The sequence below is a fragment of the Lemur catta genome, chromosome 25, assembly GCF_020740605.2.
Source record: "Lemur catta isolate mLemCat1 chromosome 25, mLemCat1.pri, whole genome shotgun sequence".
Lineage (NCBI taxonomy): Eukaryota > Metazoa > Chordata > Mammalia > Primates > Lemuridae > Lemur > Lemur catta.
Window position 1 is genome coordinate 2,936,320 of NC_059152.1, and position 27,309 is coordinate 2,963,628.

General features: G+C 35.2%; 2 protein-coding genes across 4 annotated transcripts in view; both read left to right on the forward strand.

Moving 5' to 3' along the window:
• Positions 1–25,797, forward strand: part of AHCTF1 (AT-hook containing transcription factor 1) — a 69,320-nt gene extending 43,523 nt beyond the window's left edge. For all 3 annotated transcript variants that reach the window (XM_045537152.1, XM_045537153.1, XM_045537151.1), the window contains 12 exons: positions 1,323–1,473; positions 2,027–2,134; positions 5,545–5,737; positions 7,430–7,633; positions 8,294–8,711; positions 10,248–10,368; positions 12,241–12,338; positions 14,829–15,037; positions 16,682–18,515; positions 22,889–23,022; positions 24,254–24,336; positions 25,333–25,797. In XM_045537152.1, coding sequence (XP_045393108.1) covers positions 1,323–1,473; positions 2,027–2,134; positions 5,545–5,737; positions 7,430–7,633; positions 8,294–8,711; positions 10,248–10,368; positions 12,241–12,338; positions 14,829–15,037; positions 16,682–18,515; positions 22,889–23,022; positions 24,254–24,336; positions 25,333–25,525 — 3,746 coding nt within the window. In that variant the 3' untranslated portion in view covers positions 25,526–25,797. The remainder of the gene's footprint in view (positions 1–1,322; positions 1,474–2,026; positions 2,135–5,544; positions 5,738–7,429; positions 7,634–8,293; positions 8,712–10,247; positions 10,369–12,240; positions 12,339–14,828; positions 15,038–16,681; positions 18,516–22,888; positions 23,023–24,253; positions 24,337–25,332) is intronic.
• A 97-nt stretch (positions 25,798–25,894) lies between these two features.
• Positions 25,895–27,309, forward strand: part of LOC123627416 (kinesin-like protein KIF28P) — a 37,182-nt gene continuing 35,767 nt past the window's right edge. Inside the window, exon 1 of the mRNA XM_045536953.1 lies at positions 25,895–26,769. Within this exon, the coding sequence (XP_045392909.1) occupies positions 26,686–26,769 (84 nt within the window). The 5' untranslated portion in view covers positions 25,895–26,685. The remainder of the gene's footprint in view (positions 26,770–27,309) is intronic.

The following is a 27,309-nucleotide window of genomic DNA, read 5'->3' on the forward strand; positions in this document are numbered from 1 at the left end:
GTAGGTTTAGCATAATTTGTCAGGGCCCTAGGAGTTTCAGAATAGTGAATAAGCACTTGCTTCAATTTAAAAGTCACAAACTACATTAGCCCCAAATAAGAGAGTCAGCCTGTCCTTTGAAGCCAGGCATTGACTTCTCTCTAGCTGTGAAAGATGGCATCTCATTCCAATACAAGGCTGTTTGATCTCTGTCAAAAATCTGTTTAGTGTAGCCACCTTGATCAGTCATATTAGCTAGACTTTCTGGATAACTTGCTGCAGTTTCTACATCAGCACTTGCTCCTTCACCTGGTACTTTTATGTTATGGAGACCACTTCTTTCCTTAAGCCTCATGAGCCAACCTGTGTCTACTTCCATCTTTTCTTCTGCACCTTCTTCACCTCTCTCAGCCTTCATAGAATTGAAGAGGATTAAGTTCTTGCTCTGGATTAGGCTTTGGCTTAAGGGAATATTGTGGCTGATTTGATCTTCTATCCAGACCACTAAACTTTTTCTATGTCAGCAGTAAGGCTGTTTTCTCATCATTCATGTATTCAGTGGAGTAGCACTTTTCATTTCCTTCAGGATCTTTCTTTTCCTTTGCATTTACAACCTGGCTAACCGTCTGGCCTAGCTTTTGGACTGTCTTGATTTTTGATACACCTTACTCACTAAGCTTAATCATTTCTAGCTTTTGATTTAAAGTGAGATGTACAAATCTTCCTTTTACTTGAACACTTAGAGGCCATTGTACAGTTATTAATTGGCCTTATTTCAATATTGCTTTGACTCAGGTCAGTAGGGAAGCCTGAGGAGAGGGCAGGGGACAGCGGAACAGCCAATCGGGGGAGTAGTCAGAAAACACACATTTATCAATTAAGTTTCCATCTTATGTGGACGTGGTTCATGGTGCTCCAAAACAATTACAGTAGTAGCATCACAGGTCACCATAACAGATACAATAATAATGAAAAAGTTTGAAATACTATGAGACTTACCAAAAGGTGACACAGGTACAAAGTGAGCACATGCTATTGGAAAGATGGTGCTGATAGACTTGCTCACTGCAAGGTTGCCACAGGCCTTCAATTTGTCAAACAAACAAAAAACACAATAAAGCAAAGCCCAATCAAATGAGGCATGCCTGTACTCAGATTTGTCACAGTTGTACTGTTTTATCATTTCCTAAAAGTCTAAATTGTTATATTTCTTTGTGCTGTATCTAAACTAAATATAATTTGAACACCATGTGATCTGTGTTTTCTAACCATTCTTTCATATTCTTTTATTAAAATTCTGTTTATTAGAAATGCAATTAAATCCCACATTCTTCATTTTACAGTTTCTAGACCCAAACCATTGTCAGCAGTTCCAAAGCAAGCTGTAAGAGGAACTGTATTATCAAGATCTGCTTTCATCTATAATGTGTTATCTAAAATTGGAGAAGTTTGGGCAAACAATGAGCCTAACAATAGAATCTCACTTTATGATAGGTATGTTTTTCTTACACCTTTTCTGGTCATTCTACTTAATAATTTTCTTTGGATATCAGCAGTATTCATAAACAATTGACTTAGTTTATTAGTGTATGTAAATATGTAAAAAGGAAAAACTTTTTTTTGTTTGAGACAGGGTTTTGCTCTGTCACCCCAGCTAGAGTGCAATGGCACAATGATAGCTCACTGAAACCTCAACCTCCTGGGCTCAGGCGATCTTCCTGCCTCACCCTTCAAAACAGCTGGGACTATAGGTGTGTGCCATGACACCTGGCTAGCCTTATTAAATTTTTTGTATAGACAGGGTCTCGCTGTTGCCCAGGCTGGAAAAAAACTCTTTTTGTTGGCTACATTTCTTGTAAGTAGAGTGTCTTTTTATCTTTACATTTAAAAGTGACATATGTTCATTGTGATGTGTAAATAATGCAGAAATATACAAAGTGAAAAATGAAAACCCCTTCCTCTCCCATCTAATACATCTTGTGGCATTTTTATCAGTGCTCCTTGTGATGGATATATAATCAAAATCAAATTTTTATTTTCTTTGTAGTCCTAAAATAGAAGAGCCATCTCGTATAATGTATTCGCTCCCAGATCCAGGACTATCTGAGGCATTTTTTGGGACACCAGTTTCGAAAGCATCACAAAAAATTTCTAGGTAAGAGTTTATTAAAGTATTCTTAATGACACAGTGTTAGATAATAATTACAACTGTAATTTTTAATTGTCTTTAAAATTCTAGAGATACTATTTTAAATTCTTAAATGAATCTTTTAATGCTTTTTATTATAATTTGGGCAATATAGTAATTTTAGGAAATTTTACATCAGTAGGATACTTAAAATTTCTGCTTAATAATTTCAGAATGCTCAGTGAAAAGGAGTAAAGTTTGTTTTATTAAAACCATGAGCAAAATAAACCATTGACTTTAACATTATCTCCTTATTAGTTGATCTCTGAAGATTGTTTTTATAATTAATTACTAATTAATCTTGGTTGGCTCATATTAAAGCTTTCTTCTGTTCAATGCAGCCTACTGAAATTTCAGTCTTTGTAGCTTCAGATGCAGTAATACTTTTACATCTCACCTATGCTGTTAGAAGAGTAGTTTTGTACCTAAGATGAAATTTAAGTATTAGAGTATCAGTAGCAAAGAACAAAGTGTCTCTTGATGTATTGATTCTTTGTCCTTAATAGGCCTATGATCATTCCAAATTTTGTATTAAGTTTTATCAAAGGCAAAATTACATTTTGTGGGAATAAAATTAATCTGACTTTTTGATACAAAGAATAAAATAATCGAGAAAAGTTCATACAAACAGTTGAGGCCAAAGATGTTTATAAATTGTGTAATGATGGACATAATTTCAAAGCTTGAAAAGATTTTCCAATTTTTTGGATTAGATTTAGTTAGATTGTTTCCCTTTAGTCTCATAAAATGGTAAGAAGATATTTTAAATAAAAATAATTACTACTGACATTCTTTTTTTTCTACTGGTAGTTCTCATTGTTTTCCTCAAGTCTCTTTTTCTTGGTCCTTTTATACTTTAATAGATGTGAGGTTTAGCAGGGGAGCAGTAATAAAGCTTTTAAGACCTTTCAGTAATGGCCTCAGGGCCTAAAGAAGTATCAGGAGAATGCTTTGTGTTTGTCGAGAAGGTGACACACCCGGCTATAGAGTGCAGTCGCATGTGGTAGCTCACTGCAACCTCAAACTGCTGGTCTCTACCAATCCTCCTGGCTCAGCCTCCTAAATATCTAGGACTATAGTCATGCACCACCATGCCCACCTGCTTTTTTAATTTTTTGTAGAGATGAGGTCTTTCTTTGTTGCCTGGGCTGATCTCAGAACTCCTGGGCTCAAGTGATCCTCCTACTTGGTTGGGCCTCCCAAAGTGCTGGGATTACAGGCATGAGCCACTGCACTCAGCCTGAGGACCTTTTGTATCCAGTATTAACTCAGGTGGAAGAGAGCCCATTGAGATATGAATATTTATCTTCTATAAGTATAATTTCTTTTCCTAATTCTGTATTTTTTAATTTTTGGTTTGCATTACTGGGTAGTAAGTAAATATAATGAGTTCTGACTAATATATCTTTTAATGAAAGAGTAGAATAGATAAAATCTGTGGGTACTGCATATAGTAAAAGTTAAGTGCTAATTTATGTTTTGTTTTTGTGTGTCATATAAAATACCTTTCTTATTTATATCATGGTCCTAAAAGTTGTTGAGGAAATCCTAAAACCTAGTGTAATATGTAACATTTCCTTTCAAAAATATCTTTTAAAATTTTTTTCTTGATACTTTTTATAGTATAAATTTTTAAGTATAATTAAGTGATCCTAAATTAAGTCTTGTTAGTATAAGAATTTTGGTTTGACTCAGTAGGTTCCATTTGTTGCACAGGCCCTGCTTCTGAGAAGCAGTCATTCACAAATAGGCACCTTAGACGTAAATTAACACAGTACAAAGCAATGAACAAAATACCACGTGGGACAGCTCAGTGTAAAAGTGAGCAAACCGTTTATAAGTACAGAATTTGAGTTCAAATGAGTTAAGAAAAAAAAGGAAGAGTTGGAACAGAAAATAGAAATGTCTAGCAGCGTGAATGAATATTCTTTGTTTAATGGAAATCTTAAAGCTGTGCTTGGTACAGAATAACAAATGGGAAAACTCTGTATAAGAAAATGCTTGTTTGTTGGGTGAGGTGGTTCATGCCTCCCACTATGGGATGCTGAGGCGGGAGGATCGCTTGAGATCAGGAGTTTGAGACCAGCCTGAGCAAGAGTGAGACCCCGTCTGTGCTAAAAATAGAAAGAAATTAGCTGGGCAACTAAAAACAGAAAAAAAAAAAAAAAATGATCTGGGCGTGGTGGTGCTGCCTGTAGTCCAAGCTATTCGGAGGCTGAGGCAGGAGGATTGCTTGAGCCCAGGAGTTTGAGGTTGCTGTGAGCTCGGCTGACAAGTGAGACTGTCGCAAAAAAAAAAAAAAAAAAAAAAAGAGAAGAGAAAATGCTTCCTGTAAATATTACCCACTGGGTAATAGGTTGGGTCTTAAAGCAACTATGATCTCTGTTGGTCTGCCACCCCTAATAACAAAAACCTTGACTGAACAAGGGATAGAATGACAAGGAAGGCACAGCAACTGCAGTTTTTATTTCTGAGTTCCAAAGCGTGCTGCACTTTTCTGGTTATTCTCAGCTGAGCAACATTGGCATTTGGGGGAAATAAAAAGGTATTATTTTTATCACTAGAAAATATAACCATAAAATAGACTGTTTATTAGGAAATTGAAAAAGAAGTGACTTGTGCAAATGATCCACTAGAAATTGTAACCAGGAAATTTCACTTAAATTATTTACCTGTAAATTAAGTCTTAAAGATTATTTGGACTATGCATGCTTACTTAATACAAGTCATCAGTGAGGTCAGTTTTATCATTTCATATGAACTGGGACCAGGATATTGTGGAAAACCACTTAGTAGAATCTTGAGATTCCATTTTGTCAACAAACTCATTAAGTTGAAAAAAAAAATAACTCTTTTTGTTAGTCTGGTCTTTGTTGCAGTTGGAACCATAAAGGTCAAATAAACCAATATTCATTATGTATATCACATGTAGGTAAAAGGATATTTTATGCGTTGATGAAAGTGAATTTTAGTAAATGGATTGCTAGGGAAGCTTGCCATGTTTTCTTTAGTATTTTTCAATCATTAGCATCTTCATTTGAAAATAAATGCCTGGCACATAGTGAGAACTCAGTAAATATTGATAAAAGGGAGTAAGGATGACTAGAACTCTTTTTTAAATTTATTATCTGTAATTTCTAATTTTCTTTTGCTACTGAATTAATAATTATCTGATTTTTTGCACTAATGGTGGCAGTTTGGATTACATTACTATACTTGACTAAATTTATATTTTCATGTGGTTATACCATATTTACCAGTGAATGTAGAAGTCTGAATAGAATAACTAAATGGGATACTAAATTCTTTTATTTTGTAGTATAATTCAATAATAAGTTACCAGGATTTTTCTATTCATATGTATATTCTGGTTACAGACTGCTGAATTTGGTTGTTCATCCTGTCGCTCAGCCTTCCCAGTGTTTCGGAGTTATTCAGCAACTCCCCCCTACAAGTTCTCCTTTGTGTCTAGAATCCAATTCATTGCCTGCAGGTTCACAATTAAAACAATCACGTCAAAACTCCAGGACTTCAGAATTACATTTACTTGAAACTCCTCTTGTAGTTAAGGTTAGTATTGCATATCAGGCATTCGTAATGAAGCTAGGGACTTCTTTTTCAAGTGGCAAGGAGAAAATAAGTTACTTATAACTGATATCTTTGCGTAATCAATACTTTAATTTTTTTTATTTAATTTTTACTTTTTATAGATATTTGCAAATACTTACTGTATTTTCATAATGGATTAAATTTACCCTTTCCTGGTTAAAGTTAACAACCATGTCGCTGTCTTGGATATAGTACAAGGCTCTATATAGTAATTATGAATAGGTCTTTGTCCTTTGTAAAATGTTTTCAAGTTCTTGGGTTTGTTTTTTATTTTTACATAAACTCCATTGCTGATACCATTATGCTGTTATGTCTTCCTTCTGTCAAACACCTTTTAGTTCTTAGGTTTATTTTTATTTAAATTTTTTGACCCCTGTGATGAAACTATAAACTGTATTCCTTCCTACTGTTAGTTTATCTGCCTTTAAATTGCCTTTTCACGCCCACTCCCCTGTAAGTTATTTGCTGAGAAACCACAAAACTAAACTTGTGACGACTGGTAGCAGTGATCTTACACCTTTTCATTCAGTCAGTCAGTCAGTGATATATGTATTTATGGTGTGTGTTTGTTTTTGCAGAAATGGGGGTCTTGCTGTGTTGTACAGGGTGGTCTTGAACTCCTGGCGTCAAGCGATCCTCCTAGCTTGGCCTCCCAAAGTGCTGGGATTACAGGCGTAAGCCACTATGCCTGTCCTACCTTCTCATTTTCAAAGTGTTTTTATTAATACATGTTATTCCCCTAGCTCCTTGTCCAATATTGTGGATTGAACCCCAGAAGTTTTCTTCATTTTTTTCTTTAACTTAAAATTTTTTTCCTGGGTCTCCAGCATTTATATTGAAGCCAGGGAATCCTTGTTTTCCAAGTTAAATAAAAGATCCCTCAATAAATGCTGTTCCTAAAATAGGTTGACAGGATTATTAAGTTCCTCAAACTTCAGTATTTCTTTTTTTTAATCTATGAAAAAACAATCACATTTTGAATTCTCTACAACTAGCTTCATATAGAATGAAATTGAGGAATAAATGCTGCCAAAATAGTCTAGAAAAAGTATCAGTGTAATCTTGTAAAATGTCTAGTAGAAGTCAGTAATCTAATGGGATTCAGTAATCTGTTTACTAGGCCTTTAGAGGATGTGTGAAGGAATTATTTCTACTAAATAATTTACATGCTATTTTCAAATTATTTTTATTAACTATACTAAATCTTAAGAGGATTCTAATAAGTAATTTGGTTATTATTGGATTCAAGTGACAAAATTCTGTTTTTTTCTAAAAACACTGAAGTCAGTCTTATTAATTTAGATTAGGTTCCTATAATGAATTAATCTACATTCTGTTCCTCACATATCTGTTTTAACTAAGATTTTATAAGCATTAAATAATTTATCTTACTAATTGGCAATTTTTTAGCTGAGTTTAAATTGGAAAGAACCAAGGCCTTTAGATTATGAATACGATTTTATGTTTTGTAGCCTTTGGTGTAGAAAGCTCTGGTAGAATTTTATATTTTCTTTTCAGTTATCTGGAATAAAAACTTCTATTCACGTGTTTATTGGAGGTGAGAACCACTATTGTGACTCCAATGACCCCGTCTGTTCTTATAGAATTGCCTTTTACGGACACTAATGTAGTTCTCTTTGCTCTTTGTCATAGAAAGCTAAAACTTTGGCCATGTCAGTTACTTCTTCCGGATTTGCTGAGTTCACTCCTCAGTCCATCCTAAGGTCTGGTCTTCGAACGACACCTTTAGCGTCGCCCTCTTTATCACCTGGAAGGTCTCTTACTCCTCCTTTACGACTTAAAGAAACTAGAATTTCATTCATGGAAGAAGACATGAACACAAAGTGGACTGCTGGAGTAAGTTTGCTAATAACTGGGAAAAAAGACTAATAATATATTAGCTTCCATGAGCACAAAGTTAATTTAATCAATTTAAATAATATCACCGTAGATATTTGTACACAATCATGCAGATAGTCATGAAATCAAGAAAGATAAGTCCTGAAAGAAATATTAGGGCACTGGCTAAGGGAAACTCACCATTTTACAGGTTAAAAAAAACAGGGCTCAGAAGCACCAATAAGTTGCCTGTAGTCAACTATTTGGTAGCAGAAAGAGGCCTAGAATCCAGACCTCTTAATTCTGAGTCTGTTTTTTCCTCATACTGTGTTGCTTCTCTTATTAAGTTGCTAACTGGCTGTCTATGTAGGAGGGTGTGTCTTCAGAGCTCCACTGTAGGTTAAGAGGAACCCATTTGGTGACTAGCCTATGCTATGTTTTAGTCTTCTGAAAATTCCAATATATTACCAATTAGGGAGCCATTACTACCTAATAAATAACCCTTAACCACCTTCTATTTATGTATCTGAAGAGGACAGATTTGGAATAAGTGAATTTTGATTAAGAAGAGTTTGGAGAAATACAGGGCATGGAAAGGGTGGGTATGATTGGGATGGGTGGCTTTGAACTAGACTGATACTTACTAATTTTTTTTCTTTTCAAAATCTTACATTACAGGCTGCAGATGACAACAAAACAAAAGTGTTTGTTACTGCACCTTTTCAAAAATGTGAAGCTGCAATAGAAACTGAATGGCTGAAGAGCAAAGATAAGGCCACATCTTTTTCCCTGCATAGCCCTGAGGACGACCATCAAGAAATGCATGTGAGGTCACAGGATGAACCCTCACAAAGTTTGGACACACTGGACACGAGCAAAGAAAACAGCAATACTTCAGCCAGATCAGACGAAACTACCTTAGAGTATCAGGATGCACCATCACCAGAAGACTTTGAAAATGGTGTTTTCATGGCCTCTAAGCCAACAAGCTCTTCTTCTGAACTAATTACGAATTTAACTGAACAAACTGAAAAGGACAGTCAGAAAGATATGTTTGAGTCAAAAGTAACTCCTTCAGACCTGGAGAAACAAATGGGTAAGAACTCATTTCCAAATAGTCAAGATTGCTATTGATATTCCCCAATAAAATTTGTAATAGAATTTTTTCTACCATGAGAAAAACATCAGGATTAAATTATTTTATGCTCACAGTGTGCTAGGTCCTAGACCTAATGCACAAATCTATTCTTTTAGCTTATAAATATGGCTTACATTATTTCATAAGTAAGTATAAGATTTGATAGGAGGAGACCTTATGTGTATTTTCTTTATTTGGCCATGAAATTTGGAAAACAGCAGCAGTGTTAAAGGAAGGAAACATAAGATGCCCTATAGTCTGACTTGAAATGCCTTCTCATAGGTATGAGAAATAACAACATTAACTTTACAGGCTACATTATTACTGCAATTTTTATTTATCCAGCTGCCCCAACTTTCTAGAATTCTCAGAAATGAGGAATTTCATTCTATTCTCCATCCCCCCCTCCAAAACAGTCACTGGACCATCAAAATAAATGTCCAAAGACCCATGAATTTATTGTCTTTATATTCAATTACTTATCAAAAAAATTTTTTTTGAGTCCTTAATGAATGTGCATAACTGTCCATGTGTCACGTAGAGAGTGGTGGACTCTGTTGACAAACAAGCATTTGTAATGAATGATGCAGTTTGGTTAATGCCATGCTGGGAGGCATAGGAGGGGCCAGAGGAACACCAGGAAAAAGAGAGACTTGGTCTAGAATTGATGAATCAGAAACCTAAGCTTGTTTTTATGTTTCTTATACCTCACACAGTTCTAACAAGTTTATTTAAAGTAACTCCTAACTTTAAATCTGTAAAACCACATACTTAAAATAAAAATCTGTGTCATAAGTAGTTTCTTTTGGGAAATATTTTCTGCCTAGGCTGAACTAAGTTATCTTAAGATGCGAGTCCAGTGAAATTTGTACTGTGGTATCTTTACTTAGTAAACATAAGCATTATTAATTGTTCTAAGAACTTTAAGACAATCCTAATTAGCATATGTCTAGAAGTTTACATTGCTCTTTTGATGAGCCATGTTCTACTTAAATATTTAAGTGATAATGTTCATAGCAGTGTCTTCACTGATTATTCTTACAGTGTTAGGCAGTCTCAAGTAGTAATCTTTATTGTTTTTGTGAGGGGGAATATAACACTAACTCTAGTGTGAAACAGGCTAAATTTGAATCCTAGCTTAGCTACTTACTAAGTAAAGCAGCAAACTTTGTGACAGCAGTGTATGTTTATGCTTCACTTTTCTCATGTGCCTGGTTGGATGTTGAGCAGTGAGTTAATACATGTAAAACACTTGCATATTTAAATGCCTGTTAAGCCAAAAGTAAGAAGTGGGAGGCTGGGGGGGGGGGGCGGGGCTCTTGATTTAGGCACAGAGAATTAGAAATTTGAAGTACCGGTGGTCTGGTAACATGGGAGTAAAACTAAAAGAGAAAAAAAACAGACCCAACAACTTTTTAAAAAATAATAGTCCAAGACCACTAGTAATTACTGAACATTTAGCATAAGTAATATTCTTATCTGTATGGTTTATAGGCACTTTAGAAGATGCAGAGACAAAGGATCTCTCAGTGGCAGAGGATGCATTTTCAGAAGTAAATCACTTAAGCCCTAGTCAAGGACTTGAAGCTGCTTGCGAACCATCTACCCATGAAGGGTAAGTTTATGGAGAAAAATTCAGGCACTTTTAAAGCTTAGAATTGTGAACCAGCAGTAAAATATTCTATACATATTAGATCTTATTTAAATCTTTGACATTTCCATTTTGGTAATGTCTGTTTTAAAAGAAGTTTAGTTGTACAATTGTGTGTCATTTGTTAGTTACCATGAAATCTTATAGTGCTTCTAGATATTTCTGGAGTATACAGAGACATGATGAGTCGAAGCAGAACTCTTAGTATTCTTTGGTGATTCTGTTTTTGTTAAAGAGCAAAAGTTTCACTCACAGCTATGCATTCCTCCGTGCCCTCTCCCTGCCAGTGGTTTCAGGATGTCAGGCACAGGACTCTATAGGATCAAAGTGGAACATAAGGAAGATGACTCAGAGATAATTTTATGCCCTACCATTTTTTCCATACGAGACTCTAGCTAAGTTTTTATTTCTTTTTTAGTGAGTAATTGAAGTATTATGCTCCCAAATAATTTCACGGACACTTTGTACCAGGAAAGGCATAGTAGGGCAGTGCTATTCAAAGCATTGTCTAGTTAAGTGGTGACTGCTTCAAACAGTTTATGGTCTGCAACAAGATAAGCAGCTTGCATTGGAATATAAATCTGTGTACTGCTTCCTTTAGTGGAAGTCAGCTGAGCTAATCAGTGTGATTAATGAAGTGTGAAGTAATTGATTGACCTGGCAAAAAAGCTCCTTGTCTCATTGCAACACTGGACACAGATTTGCATATAAGCACTTGGAGTAGCACTGTTGTAGAAGACACAAAAAGTGACAGCTTCAATTTTGTAAGGGTAATTTAGTGAAATTAACCCACATAAAACAACTTAGGACATTTTGAGTGGTTCATTACTTTATAAATAATGAAAGTGACTTCACAAACCACCCACAAAATTCAGTGTCTGTATAACAGTCACCTTTTGAAATTAATCACATGCTTTACTTCTAAGAAGAGAAATCCAGATTAGCTGGAATTTTTGCCAGTCCTTCATGGAAGATGTGGGAGAAACTAATATGAAAGGATTACCAATTATTTTCTTGTTCTAGTGTTTTTGAATTTTAATGAAAATTAATGTTATTTATTATGATGGGTTTGATGGGTGATTGCAGCAATCACGTGAGACGAAACTTGGTGGTAACCAGTGAGAATCTAGGTCAATATTCACTATCTTGGCAAACTAGTTCCTTTGTAAATGTAAGTTTATTTGATATTTTGTGCAGATTTATCATTGGTTCTATTACCCTTACTATAAACAGTATGACCAAGATAAATCTTTAGAAAAATCTAATATAAATGTGTGTATATTCCAATTACCTGCTTTTCCTTGAATTTACTTTATAGTATTATCTGTCCTATTTTAAAATCAGCATGCTTTAGTGGGGTTTTGGGGAAAGGCTAGCTCAGAATAGTAAAGGACCCCTGTCAGCATATTCTAGAATTTATTTTCATCACATGGATTAACACAGGTCCCATTGGTTTCCCATTCTGAGTCATACTGTTTCCAGTTAGCAACAAAATGCTGAACCTCCTTCTACTGAGTACATAGGAAATGTTCTGTAATACTTGGCAGACTTATTTGAAGACTGTGGCCACAGATTATCATTTCATTTGTACTTGAAGGCCATGTCACTGTTGCCAAAAAAGTAAAATATTAGAGAATAGGAAAAACAAGTACCGCATTATTTGTTTCTAAATTCACTTGTAAATTTTATAGTGTTCAAAATGAGCTTGGATAATACTGTTTCTCTCACCCTCAGTTTTCATCAACAAAATGACAGATAGGTAAGGCAGTAGGACTAAAGCAGGTTAGAGGAGATGGATCTTCTTATACACTAAAGCATGTATTTCTATTTCTGAAGGAAAATTCTCACCCTGAAGTCTAAGGAACCAGTTTTGGATGAAGGATTAATACCTGTTGAAACCTGCACCTCTGCAGTTAGAGCAGATAACAATAAATGTATGTATTATTTTGACTTTAAGGATTATTGCATTTTAGTGTTTTGAGTAAAAAGTATTCTGTTCTTAGAAAAAAATCTATTCAGGTTTTTTTTTTTCCCTCAGTCCTTCCTCTCTGGTCAGCTTTCCTGGCATAAAAGCGTTCTGTGATGTATCAGCTATAAAACAGTGGATTGCCTATAAGGCATTCTGTGGCTCTTATAGTGGAAGTCTTAGAATGGTTTTTGTGGACATATTTTTCTTTGTAACATGAAAGAAGAACACAGTAAATTACCAGTCTATAGCCAGACTGCATACCTGCTACTTGATCTTCCTAGACTCAGATATCTACATTTTTATTCTGTGTTTGTGATAAGACCAAGCAAGGTTGGCTTTTTGTTAGAAAATAATCACAGATGACTGAATTTACTTCAGGGAAATTAATAAATATATGGCATTCATTTAATTTTTTTTATCGAATGGACTTTTTTTTGAGTGCTATTGCTTGGACCCTGGCTATAAAGAGATGAGGAAGATCCATTTTCTTTAGTGAGCTTACAGTTGGGTTTAGGGGCAACAGAAGCCTTGAATGTGTATGTCTGGAACTGGTCGGTGCATTTCACGTATATTAACTCATTTAATCCTCACAACACTACACTATGACATAGTTACCAACTCTAGAGCCCAGGCTCTCAACAGTTCTGCCTGTCACATTATGAACCGGGCTTCGAGTAAGCTTGAGCAGACCTGTTTTTGCCCCCTGATTAGCAGCGTAATATAAGATAATCCAGAGAGAATTGTCTAACATGTAAAGTAAAAACCTGGTTACCCGTTTTAGGATCCATAATTAACAGTTTAAAGTATCTTTTTGCTGAATTTTTTTTCTGTGCATATTTTCCCTCATCTGTGAATAACACAGAGTAAAAATGAAAGTTGCCCATATAGATATCTGAGTCTAGGAAGATCAAGTAGCAGGTATGCAGTCTGGCTATAGACTGGTAATTTACTGTGTTCTTCTTTCATGTTACAAAGAAAAATATGTCCACAAAAACCATTCTAAGACTTCCACTAGAGGAGTCAAGGAGGAGATAATTTAGTGGCTAAAGGGTTTGTAACAGTTCTGCACTTACTATAAGACTATGAGCTATACGTCTGTTTTTTGTCTGTAAAATATTGGTAGTTTTCAATAGGAATATTAATAGTATCATTTCATACAGTAGTCAGGATTAAGCCAGTTGCATGTAAAGTGTTTAGAGTAGTGCTTGGCACTTAAAGGTTAATAAATACTAGCTATTATAAATAACTATGATTACATTATTAGTACATTTATCATCAAAAAAGCAGCTTTCTTAAGATATTTTTCCATGTCAGTAATATAGATTGATCCTGCTGTTTTTAATGGCTCTAACAGTATTGCATAGTGTGGATGTTGTGTGGTTTGCTTACCTGGTTGCTTACTGGTGAACATAGGGGCTCCTCACCATTTTTGTTTTGCTATTTCATTTCTGCAGTGAATAGTCTTGTGTCTTTGTTCATTCTGTGTCGGTATTTCTGTTGGATAGCCACATGAGCTTGCTGGGTCAAAGAGTATGCACAAATTTTTAATATTTTGTTGTTTTGTCCAGTAAAGGTTGTATACTTACTTTCGTGACTGATGAGTAGAAGGTAAAATACCTGTTTTCCCATTCCTCTTTGCCAGACTGACAGATGGAAAACATTTTTCATCTTACTAGTGTTTGCATGTTAGGGATAATAGCCCCATTATCTGCTAAAAGTTTGAAAATATTCTTTCATAGTTTGGTTTTTTTTAACCTTTTTAAAATCAATTTTTGGTAAATACTAAAAGATTTTTGATTATTAGTCCTTTTTCTCCCCTTGAAGTATTTTGTGTCATTTACAGACTCTAAACCCAAATGCGATTGCTAAATAACATATAAAACGTTGGCAAAGAGGAAGAAAAAGAACTTTTTTTTTTTTAAGTGATAGAGTACATTTTCACCCATTTCTGTACTTTCTTCCAGAAGAGAGATATCCATTCTTTTTCATCAAATCAAATCCCAGATTGCCTGGCCGTTATGTAATTCTATAATGGCTCAACAAGGATAGCCGATTGGTTGTCTAATAGTCACTAGGTAAATAAAATTTTCGGATGAACAAAATCTGAACCTCCTTAAAGCAGTTTGTTATCATGTAAGTGTCATGATAAGGGCAGGATTTATATCCCAATTGAGAAAAACCAATGTTGTCAATGTGAAATTTATCTTCTGTGTCTTACCTTTGCAGAAAACAAGTATGTATTGTTTAAACTGAAAGGGTACTGAAGAAAAGAGGATTAGTATGTAAATCTTCACAGGCTTTTTTTCCCTTTAAGACATTCTGGCAACATGACAGTTTATTAAGATAATAGTCTCAAGTGCAATGTAGCCTTTTCCTTCCTGTTTGCTTCTTTAATTGTATATAGGTCTATTTTTCAGTTTAAAACGTAAAAGATTAACTCTCATTTTTCTTTCAGCTATGGCCGATGTCCTTGGCGGTAGTGGAAGCTCTGGGCTCACTATCTCCGAAGGTCCTATTATCTCAGAACACAGGCTTGACCAGGAACTAGCACTGAACTTAAAAGAAGATCATGAAATAGAAGTCGATGTACTAAAAGAAAGTGTTGACTTACCAGAAGAAAAGCCTCCAATTTCTGACAGTCCTCCTGATACTCGAGAAATTCATGTAAAAAAATTAATTTTTTACTTCTTTGTCAGTCTTTAGTTTTGGTTTAGTCAAGATGATAGTTCAAAGCTGATGTATTATTTGACTGCTATATAAAAACCTCTTTATAAAAATCTAGACTCAAAAAACAAGCGTATAAATATTTTGTGAAATGTAAAAGAACACATCTTTAAGCAGTGGGTTTCATGACAGGTGTCGTGGCACGCACCTTTAGTCCCCCCTGCTGGGGAGGCCGAGGCGGCAAGATTGCTTCAGCCCAGAGTTTGAGACCAGGCTGGGCAATATAGCAATAGCCCCATCTCAGAAAAGGAAAGGAAAGAAATTAGTTTTTATGAAAGCCAAAAGGCTGTGTGAGCAAAGCCATAGTTTTAACTGTTTAATTTTTGCTTACAATCTCACTCAAATGAAAGGGTGGTTTTAGTCATATGAAAACAGATAATGACCACTCCAGAGACAAGTGTAACATTTAGACTCTTCAGAGTGTATGTTAAATATGTGGATACAGTTAAACAGGACTTTCCCCCATGTGTCCTCATGGGAGAAAGATATTGAACTGGCTAGTATTGAACTTCTATACACTCTAGAAAGGATTTAATTTTTTTTAGTACTTAATGTGACTTTTTAAAAAATTTCATCAAATAGCTTATTATCAACAGGCAACTTTTATATGATAAATAAATTTAAAATGAAAAAACAACTCTTGCAATTATTTATAGAAATCTGATTGTATAGAATTTGGGAAGTTTCTTAACTCATAAAAATGTCATAGTTATCCATATTCATCTTAATGAGTATTCTCACTGCGAAATAGATGGATAAAGTTCCTATTTCTTCACTTGGGAAGCTAATAAAAATTGTGGGTGTGGTGTAAGTGGGAATCCTCATGTCTAGGTTATTTCCAATCTGTCATCTCACTAAATGTTTGGGGAGTGGGAAAATGTCATTGTCTAGGTGGGTGGTAATGTTCTACCTTCTTGGTCAGGAGATCTCTCTGTTACTTTCTACCTCCTCCTTTTTCTCCCCTTCCCTTACCAAAAGGTAAATGCAAGGACCATTCCTTCTTCCACCAAACCCTTGCAGGAGAGGTACTGAACTTGAAAGCCTTAGGAATTTCATGGTTTATGCAGCCCCAGCAAAGGGAAGAGGATTGAGTCTAGCCCAAGGGAGCTTATGTAGGTGACTTGTTCTTCAACCTTCTGGGGATCATGCTGTTTAGAAAAGTGTGGATAGTTAGGTAATTTGGGGATTAACATTACAACACAGTATGGGGGTTGTTTCTTTTTCTCCGGTTAATTTTTTTTCTTGGGTGAGAATAGAATAAGTCCTTAATGCTTCTCACAACTATTAGCATCATAATAATTTTTAAGATTTTGTTAAGATTGTCTTTTTAGCCAGGGAAATGTGGAATTTCTAGTTTAATTTTAGTCATAATCTCAAAATCTTTTTCTATCTAATTATTTTGACTGAATGGGAAAGTCTGATTGCCTAAGTGAATATTTTATAACGTAAACCCATAAGTATATGCCATATTAAATGTAGTTTATGTTTAAAAATGCACACACCAAGGGTGAGATGGTCATTAAAAACCTATGTGATTTGTTAAAATATATATTAAAATTCTTTAACCAGTCTCTTTATTTTTAGGTGATTGGACTTGAAAAGCTTGAAGCTCAAGATTCAGGAGAAGAGGCTAGGAATCTTTCATTTAATGAATTATATCCCTCAGGAACTCTTAAGCTTCAATGTAATCTTGATACTATTGAGCAACAGTTTTGTGACTTGCCTGAAAATAAAGACTCTGCTGAATGTGACATTGCTGAAGTGGATGGGGAACTTTTTGTGGCTCAGAGCAACTTTACCTTGATATTGGAAGGTGAAGAAGGAGAAGTTGAGCCAGGTGATTCTGCATCATCTGATGTGTTACCTAAAGCAGTTAACACAGCAACTGAGGAAAAACTTGTGTCCTGTGGGGAAAATGATAATCATGGACATGTTGCAAATTTGCCATCTATCACAACCAGTGACCAAGAGTCCCAAAAGGTAGAGACTTTACCGTATGTGCCTGAACCAATTAAAGTAGCAATTGCGGAAAATTTATTAGATGTAATTAAAGACACAAGAAGTAAAGAGATTACTTCAGATACAATGGAACAGACCATTCATGAAAATATACCTTTAATTAGCCAAAAGGTAATGAGTTCCACCAAGGTAGTCAGATCTACACCTAAAACTGTTCAAGAAACAAATACAATGACAATGAATGTCAGCCAGGTGGATGACATGGTTTCTTCCAGAACTCGCACAAGAGGACGGCGTGTCCAGAATCTGAGTATCAAATCAGCACAACAGGAAGAGTCAGCAGATGTTGCTACTCCTAAGATGCTGCGGCTATCGGTTACGAAGAAAAGTAGGAAAACAAAAGTTTCTGAGGCTTCCGAGAGCCCCTGCCCTGATGTTGAAGGAGTATCTCAGAACCAGCAAATACCTCAAAATTCTATTACTCCTAGAAGAGGACGAAGAAAGAGAGAAATTAATCAAGATACGTTAGAAAGTATTAATTCTGTGGAACAAGAATTACAGGTCACTACAGGTAGAGAATTTAAAAAGTTAAAATCATCTCAGCAGTTGGAACCAACAACTGAAGAAACTTCTTTTAAAAAAGAAGTTAAGCTCTCATCTGTTACAAAAAAGACTCCTAAAAGAATTAAAAAATCTGTAGAAAATGAGGAAAGCATTGATATTATAAATGATCTGAAAGTTAGTAAAGTAGCAAGTCCTAGCAGAACCATCAGAAAACTGAGAAGTGCTAATTTAGATGCATCTGAAAATAAAGGATATAAACAAGATGCAAAATCCAGTGACCAGCAACTGCCTATTCAATGTAGGAGTAGGGGCAGAAAGAGAGAGGTTAGCCCATCAGATGTGACGAAAGACTGCAAACTTGATTCATCCCAGTTAACTCTTCAAGCAGAATTTGGTACACCTGCCACGCCTAAGAAACGTGGTAGACCAAGAAAAATAAATCCATCTGAAGATGTAGGATCTGAGGCTGTTAAGGGAGAGAGAAGTCCTAAGAAGAGAGAAGCTCTCAGCATCCAGAGGAGATCTACAAGAAACACCCCAGCTAAAAGTAAGAATATTGATGTTGGAAAACCAGCTTTAGAAAAATCTGTTTTAGTGCCAAATGAGGAACTTGCTGTGGTGAGGAGTTCTAAGAAAAAGCTTACAAAACGGACTGAAAATCAAAGCCAAAAACATTCATTACACCCGGTATCAGAAGAACGCGTAGGTGAAGTGACACCCGAAGAACCAAATTACCAAGGAGAAAGTTTGCTTGCTACACCTGCTTTTAGTAAGTCATCCCGTAGCACAAGGACTAGATCTAGCAAGGCCATCATGTTGCCAGACCTTTCCGAGCCAACAAATGAGCCATTTCTACTTTCTCCTCCTGTCTCAAAAATTCCAAGGAAAGAAAAAGGTACTTTTCCTTCTCTTCTATCTCATTCAGAGTCTAGCTAAAATTTAATTGTTTGAAAGCACTAATTGATTATTTGTCCTAAAAATGATTTGTAATTACAGGGGATTTTTCCCCTCCAAAACAAAATCCCAGAAAACTAAACTTGGTCTTTTAGTAGTAAAATTAAAGATTTCATGTTTCAAAGTTTGAGATTTAAGAATCTAATATGGTTCAATATGACTTTGTAAATTCTATAATTCACTTGATATGGATTTTATTTTTTTAAATAGTACAGTTTCTCTTCTGCCTTTGTATCGTAAGTGACTTTTAATTTTGATTTCTCCCCAAATAGAATCGGCATTTTTAATCTCCTAAGTACTACTACTGTTTGGCTCACACCCTAGTGACTTCCACAACCCCAAATTGTTTTAGACGGAAACATCAGTGGCTTTTTATTGATTAGGATACAGAAATTATTTAAATCCACATTCACCATTGCCCACAAACTGGCACGACTGCATGTCCTCATCCCTCATTGTCACTGATGGGCTAATGATTGTATTGTTTTGTTGGTATAAATTATACCTTCCCAATGGGAGTGATCTCTCTCCCAAAAGGTGAAAATATCTTACTCTTTTTATGTATCAATGTAAAGCACATATATACATATAGTACACAGGTAACAGTGTATCTGTGACAGTAAAATTTCATGGGAAAAAACAATTGCAATGGGGGAGTGCTTTAAAAATGTCTAAAAAGTCAATAATGAAAAAAAGGTTAAGACACTGGTATAGCTGAATACATCCCATTAGAGAAACTCTTTGTAAAGATAAGTTACAGTTTAAAATTTGAATTTCAGCAAAGCAATTCAGGGCCTTGTAAATAAAGGACTTTGTTATTTTGTTTATTTAAACTTTTAAAAACTGTCATGAATTTTTAATGCATTAGTGAACCCCCTATATAGTTGCTTCCTGACTTGACATAAGCCAAAAGAAAGAGAAGCTGTTGAAAAATCTGTGACGTTTTCTATTAGCATTCACTATGCCGAAACCGCTTAAAATATCCTGCTTATGGAATCTTTTGTTACATTGCTGCAGCCTAAGTGCAGAAAAGCAACCCTCCCTGTACAATTTTCACTTGTCCTAAAAATGATTTATAGTTGTACGAGATCCTCCCGACAAGAATTTTTTTATTAGGTCTTTGATTTTGGTAGTATTGTCTAATTCAGTCTCTTCATGTTGTTAGCAAAGTTAACACCTGTATTTCGCATGGAGGATAATGAAATGACAAAATATGTGAGATTTTAGCTAACTTTTTTATGTTACCTTTATTAAGCTGCTATATTAAAGTTAAAATGAAAAACACAGCAGTGAGTGACAGAAGAAGAATATCATTAACATAACTTTTATACTTTCTTTAGTACCTGGAGAAGTGTAGTAAACACAAAAATTGAGGGTTATTTTGATACAGCATATAGCTCAGTAATTCTGATCTTTGTCATCTTAACATAGTTGTCATTTATGTACAATTTTTATTAAAAAAATACTTGCCTTAGAAAACAGAAATATATAATCTAGCCATCTAGGAACCACTAATCGCTATTCACATTTTCTTGCATATCCTTCTAGTCATGTATGTAGTTTTTTTTTTAATAAAAAACAATACCCTGTGGTTTATGTATATATCCTACATTTTTCTCCCACTTCATGAGCATTTTCAGATACCCTTATTCTTCAAAACATAAGTGTAATGATTTTGTAGTTCTTGTTTCTGTTATTTTTTCATATTGATAGAGTCCACGTGTAGCATTTCATCTCGATAATGTGCCACAGGTTGCTTAAACATTGTCCTGTTAGATATTTGACTGGTTTTCAGGTTTTTCTGGTATTAGAAATAGGCACCTTCTCTAGTATTAGATGACGGGACTGGGGCTGATAAGAAACTTGGGAATCGTATCTCGTTCCTTCCACTTAACTGCTGGGCAGGAATCATTTAGCTTTTCCGAGCCTGGTTTCCTCATCCTTAGAATGAAGGTGGTGATGGCACCTCACGGGGTTCTTGTCAGTGTGGTACCCAGTACTTTAATAGCAGTTACCACGACAGGATGCAGTTTTCTTTCTTCCTTTGCCCTTAGATTGTGGTTTCTATACTCTGAATACTTTCTGTACTTTGTGCCTATTTAAATTGTATTTTTGGAACTTCTTTAGGTAGGGATGGGAGGTACAGAGAAGAGTGGATTCAGAAATACTGTTATGTGATTGGAAGGCTAAAGGTGGTTTTCTATTTTATTGAAACCTGTCAAAGAAACAGGTATCTTAGAATTTTATTTAGTTGTATTTTACTCACTAAATGAACGTGAAGCTTTACACTTCATGGAATTTTGTCCAATTTCTATTATACAACAGCAAATATTTATGAACGAGAGCCTTGCTATATGTCTGAAGTTATGCCAGATATAGTCAATAAATTTGATTCCTACTATTATACAACCCAGTGACGTGTAGGTATTATTACTTCCTTCTTTCCATATTGAGGCAATTGAAGGTAAGTGAGGCTGAGCACTCACATCACCCAGGTCGTAGTGAGTGTTGTCATGGAGCCAACTCCTGCTAGCTGTTAAGAGCCAATTGTTAAATATTCAAGAATCTTGTGAGCCAGCCAAGGTTTGAGTTTGGCCACAATAGGAACATTTAGAACTCAGAAATCGGCAAATGCTATAAAACAGAGCTGCTTTTTCCAGAGAGCGATTTATCAGCCCAGTACTGGGTTTTAACCTAGGCCTTTTGAACTCCATGATCCTTAACCCACACTGGCCATCAAAACTTACCCTCAGGAAACTTAGAGGGATGGGTGAGGAGTAAGTCTCATCTGTGCTGTAATAGAAGCATATGGAAGAAATGGTAGAGGCTAAACATTTTTGCATATGATAGTATATTCCTTCTTTATCCCTTTGAAATGGAGGGGAAAAGCTTAGGTGAAGATTATGAACTGCTCTATGAAAAGCCAAAGAAGCTGTTCCTCTGGGTAGCCTAGAAAGAGGTATGAAATGTATTTTCATAGAATATAGTTTTGTGCATTTTTTTTAACACCAAAATGGTGGGGACCATTACTATCAATAGTCATTGCTTTTTCTGCCATTTACAAGTTGGGAGCAGAGGTGACTTGTATTTCTGACCTCACCCCTATTTTTTTTTCTTTTGTTAGGAATCATGTGCTTTAAAAGCAGAATTTGACATTTGATAGGACTCTTGACTATTTTGATAGGTGAAATAACATTGAACTACAATTTGAGAATTTTCTTTCAAAGGTTTCTAAATTATTGAAATAATAGTGGTTGCAAACATCTATAAAGCACTTTCAGATGGGTGCCATTACTAATCCTATTTATTGAACTGAGAGATTTAAGTAACTCACCTTTGGTCTCACAGCTAGTTAAGTCACATACCTGCAATTTAATCTATTTATTTTTATTTTTTCATTTTTTAGAGACAAGGTCTTGCTCTGTCACCCAGGCTAGAGTACAGTGGTATAATCGTTGCCCACTGTAGCCTTGAACTCCTGGGCCCCAGCAGTCTTCCCAGCCTGCCAAGTAGCTGGGACTACGTGTGCATACCACCACACCCAGCCTTTTTTTTTTTTTTTTTTTTCCTTCCTTCATTTTTTGTAGAGACAGGGTCTCCTTATGTTGCCCAGGCTGGTCTCAAACTGCAGGCCTCAAGCAATCCTCCAACACGTGGTAGGATTACAGGCATGAGCCACCACCCAGCATTAATTGCATATTTTAAGCCAATTCTTAATTAAACCATTTTTATTTATTTACGGAATATCTTCCTATCAGCCTTTTTTCTATATTATTACTTTCTATGTTTACTTTTCCCTTTTGTAAAATGAATTTTTCTGTTGTTCCGCTTGACTGGAATAAGTAGCTCAGAATGACCTGGGTGGAAAGAAGGGTTGAGTCTCTTCTTTGAAAATAAAAATTTACTTTGTAAATAAAAACATTGTCTCTGGGATAGTAGGAATTATGCTGCAGACTAACTCAGGTTATATGACATAAGGGATTAATGCTCTTCTCTCTGCAGAATGAAGAACAGTAAGGATTAAAACTAATGGACTAATACAGTTTTGTACTTACTTTCAAGGTCTGTCTTTATATTGTAGCACATTTTAGTTTGAAAGATTAAATATTCCTGAACATTTGGTTTACCCAAATGATGCTGGGATTTTTCCTCTCATTTCTGTCCTAACGTGGATAATTAGGTTGGGATACTAATGGTTTCCATGTTTGGGGATGTTTGCATCTTTCTAAAGTACATCATTTGTTCCGAGTTTTTGTTTTGATATGTATATAAATATATTGGTACAGCATTTTGTTTTGTTTTTGTCAACTTTAGCTAAAAAAATAGAGACTCCTGCACAGCTGAAAGAATTCGTTTCAGATCCATGTTCTCAGTTTGTCTCCTCACCTCCTGCTTTGAGGACCAGGCGGAAAAAAACATCTAGTACATCCAAGCTTGTGGATGAACTGGTAAGGAATGCGTGATTTTATTTGTATGTTTGTTAAAACATGCTTTTTATTTCAACAAATGTTTTGCTAAATAAAATCAATTTTATCTAAATTTTTAATAATTTTAAATCCTATTTACTTTTTCAAGCAAGTATTTCCTAAATAAATTTCTTTAAAGATAACCCTTTATACCAAAAGCTCAAAATTATCTTGGCTACACCTTTGAATGACCCTATCTTTCAGAAAGATCTGTGGTATGTTACTGATGACATATTACTGGCAGTTACAGTTTAAATTATCTGTTAAGGGAAGAGTTTTAAATTCCAGTACCCATCAGAATTACCTGGATGAGTTTATTTGAGATGTAGGTCCTCGAACCTCTGGGTGTTGTTCACAGAACACCCTTGGAAAGACTGTATTTCAGATTCTGTCCCCTAATTGCACATAACCCTAAAATAAGAACAGGTCAGGGGTTATGAGTCCCTTGTATTTATAAACATTAATTCATAAACGTGTATTGAATTATCTGCCATGAGTCAATTACTGTGCAAGGACAAAGGCTTGCACAAAAATAATTCAGGCAAATTCCTTGTCTTTTAGGCACTAATAGTTTAATTGAACAAAAACCAATGATTGTTTCACATCATGATAAGAATTATTTACACCCAAATACTGCCATAGGCAGAAGGTAGAGGAGACAGGCATTCCTGGCAGAGAAAACACCAGATGCAAAGGCCCGGAAGCACAGCAATGGTGGGTGGAGGGGGATGTTCACAAAGTCACAGGGGTGTGGGACCTGTGGCCTTCTAGGTCCTGACTGAATCCAAATTTTACAGCACAAGTCCTTTTATTAAAAGGGGTGCAGCAGAGAAAGATCAAGCTTTTCTTGCCTCCTTTGGGGCATAAAAAAGAACAATCTTAAAATCAGAAGGCTTCAGGTCCCCCCCCCCCGCCGAGTGGCGTCTGCACACGGACACTGAGAACAGAAGGGCGGTGGACAGTGGAAACATTCAAAAATAAAACTGACTACGATTTGGCGATCAGCCGAATTGTAAAAATGAGGAATCAAGAGCAGTCCAACATGACTAAGGTTTTTACTAAAAAATATAAGAAAAGGAGTCAATTTCAGACTTAGTTTGAATTCATTAGCAGTGTTTGGCTATTGTCTTCCTTGACTCAGGATAGAGCCTTTAAGTTTAGACTTAAATGTTTAATTACTTAAGATACATCTTTTTAAAATTTTAACCCATAGGAAGATGATTCTAAAGCAGTAGAAACTGAGGGAAAGCAAAAAGCAAAAAGAATGAGGACTGCAAAAACAAAAGAAGCAAGCAGGTATGACCTTTTCTATATAGTTTTTATCCGTCTGTTCCTCAAAATTAGATTTGAGAAGACTTACTTTTAAAAGGGAAATTAAGCTCATCAGAAAAGGGTAATTCTTAGGGACATTTACAAGCACTGGCAGGGCACACTGTTAGATTTTACTGCTGAAGGTGGATTTCTCCATACAGCATGAAAGCCCATTCATCCTTTTTAAAGAAGGGTGGTTGGGTGGGGGCAGTTTACCCTATCCAGCGCATCTTTCTCATCTTGCAGTGGGTGGGGGGGGGAAGTGGGATGGTTCACCATTTTATTGGTAAAGATAGGTAACTAGTCATAAAAAAAAAATACTTAGAAATCTTGCTGTTATTTTACTATATGCAGTAATAAATTACTATGCAGTAATAAAACTGTATCCATGGGAAAATTACTCCATTTCAGATATATTTGTTACACAATATTTTTTGTTCATGCTGTGCGCTTAGGCATGGTTGAATTTAATAAAAGTACAAGTGAATCCTTGTTACCTTATTTTAAAGACACTATTGACCATAATTAATATCACTGTTTACATATAAATTGGCTTTGCATATATTTGGAAAACTCATGTTTGTGAAATTATACGTATTTGATAATTGCTGGTTTTTGAGAATTGCCATTTCTGATATGCAGCCTGAGCCTGCTGAGCTCTCGTGCCCTGGATTGCCTGCTAGTGCTCGACCCATCCTTATAGTCCAACAAGAGTAATACACACAAAACACTTAAAGGAAAATTCAACGATTATTGTTTTTAAATATCCAAATCAATAAGGACAAATTCCCTTAAGTGAAACCTTAACTCTGCCTCTCATTAGCTTATATGACTTAAAGCTTGACTTCTCTCGAAACCATTACCTCTTTTATAAAATCAAAGCATTAAGCCAGGTAATGCCTAAGGTTTCTTGGAAAATGTGGGGAAGTCAGTTATATTTTATAATGTGTTTGTTCTTACTTGATTATATCTTTTTTTCAGAAACATAGAAAAAGAAAGTTCTTGGTCACCTCCTCCGATAGAAATTAAACTGATTTCTCCCTTGGCAAGCCCAGTTGAGGCCGTGAAGAGCAAACCAAGAAAAACTGCAGAAGTAACAGGAAAGGCTCTTGGAAGGAACAGAAAGAAACTGTCTTCCTTTCCAAAGCAAGTTTTGCGCAGAAAAATGCTGTAATTGTTTTTAAAGTTTTTAATGTACCCCTATTTGTAAAGTCATCAGAATAGTGTGGATTATTAAAAGTCATTGAATTTGGAAGAAAATAATTTATATAAATTATTGTAAATTTTTGTAAACAGGAGGTCTTAAATAAGTAAAGTAACTCCATATGGAGTGTGATTCTTTTAGTGCAGGCAGTTTTTTCTATTTTATATTAAGACTTCATACATTTATATAATATGTAAATATGGCTTATTATTGCAATGTTAAATAAAGTGTATACTCCACAATAGTTTGTGTCTGTTAGATTTTTGAAAGGGGATTTCTGTTTTAATGGTTTTTATATGCTGGTAGGCATTGATCCCATTTTCTTTCTCTAAAATTGCCATTTTATAATTTATGCACTTTCATTCTGTGATTAAGATTTCTAATCATAAAATGTATTTTTTTGTTTTGAGCTGTTGCTATGTTGAAATTGAATTATTGACATGTAGTTTCACAAATTTTGTGTAATCTACCTCAAATGAGTAATTTTTGAAGTAATGCATCGGTTAACTATAACGTTGGCATTTCTTGTTCAGCAATCTTAAAGGGGATTTATCTCTAAAGTCTCTTAATTATTCAGAGACTAATTATCCAGGTTAGATTGACCGGTTCACTGCTCACTAGCAACCTCATAAATGGGTTTTAGAAGGAAGGGAAATGTTAAATAAATCTGTTTTATGGCTATTCAGTGCACCTTGTGTGTGCTTAATATTCATAGGATGGGAATCTGTACAAATTTTATTATAACATTGCTTGAAAGAGCTTGCTACTGAATCACAGAGATACCTTAATATTCAGGTTTTAAAACTGACAAGCAATCACAGGACCTCAGGCACAGATTATTGAGGATGGGGAGAGTGTGAGTAGATGTGGCAAAAGAAAAACAAAAACACCCTGTTCTCTGCAGTACAACTGCGCAATTAAGTGATGCTACTTGATGTGGGCTGTAACGTTCATCAATAAATAAGTGTTGTAAAATAATTTATAACAGGTAATTGATAGTGTGTAATGAATGGACCCTCAATAATTGATCATCTAGAATCAAGCTGCTTCTGTTGGCTAAGCTTTTAATGTTTTAATGTGAAGTATAAGCAGTGGGCTTTTTCTGCATTATTTTTCTACTAAATAACAATATGGATAACGGGAAAGTGATGAAAATGCCTATGCCAAGTATCGACGGTGTGAAGGTAGCAGTGCGAGTGCGGCCTTTTAGTCAGGTTAGTGATGATGTCACGTTGCCTTGTTGAATTGGACTTTGATTTTTTAATGATAGTTATCGAACTTGTATTTAAGCTGCTTGTCATTTATGGAATATTAAACTTATTTATATGAACTTGTTACATGAATAATTTAAAGCTCTAAACATAATTTAGTGAACAATTTCATTCCTTTGCACAAGTAGCACAATAAAAAAATTGATGAGAAATGTACTGTCACGTTAATAATTTTTTGAACCGATGCAATTTGGTGCATACAGATATGTGGTGCCTGTTCTTAATAGATGTATTTTCCCCCATAAAAGCAGCTCATAAGCAAACAAGTTGACAGCTTTAAATGAACTTTATATATTTTAAGTGAATGTATGTACTTATGTATAAATTATTTATATAGCTTTAAAGAAAACCACTGCTCATTAAAATGTGTTGCTACAACATTTTAGGATAACACATGAATTGTACTCATTCTTGGACCTTGTTAGCAGCTGTGTAACTTTATCGATGCATTGGTTAAATTTTAAGGTCATTCTGAACAGTGCA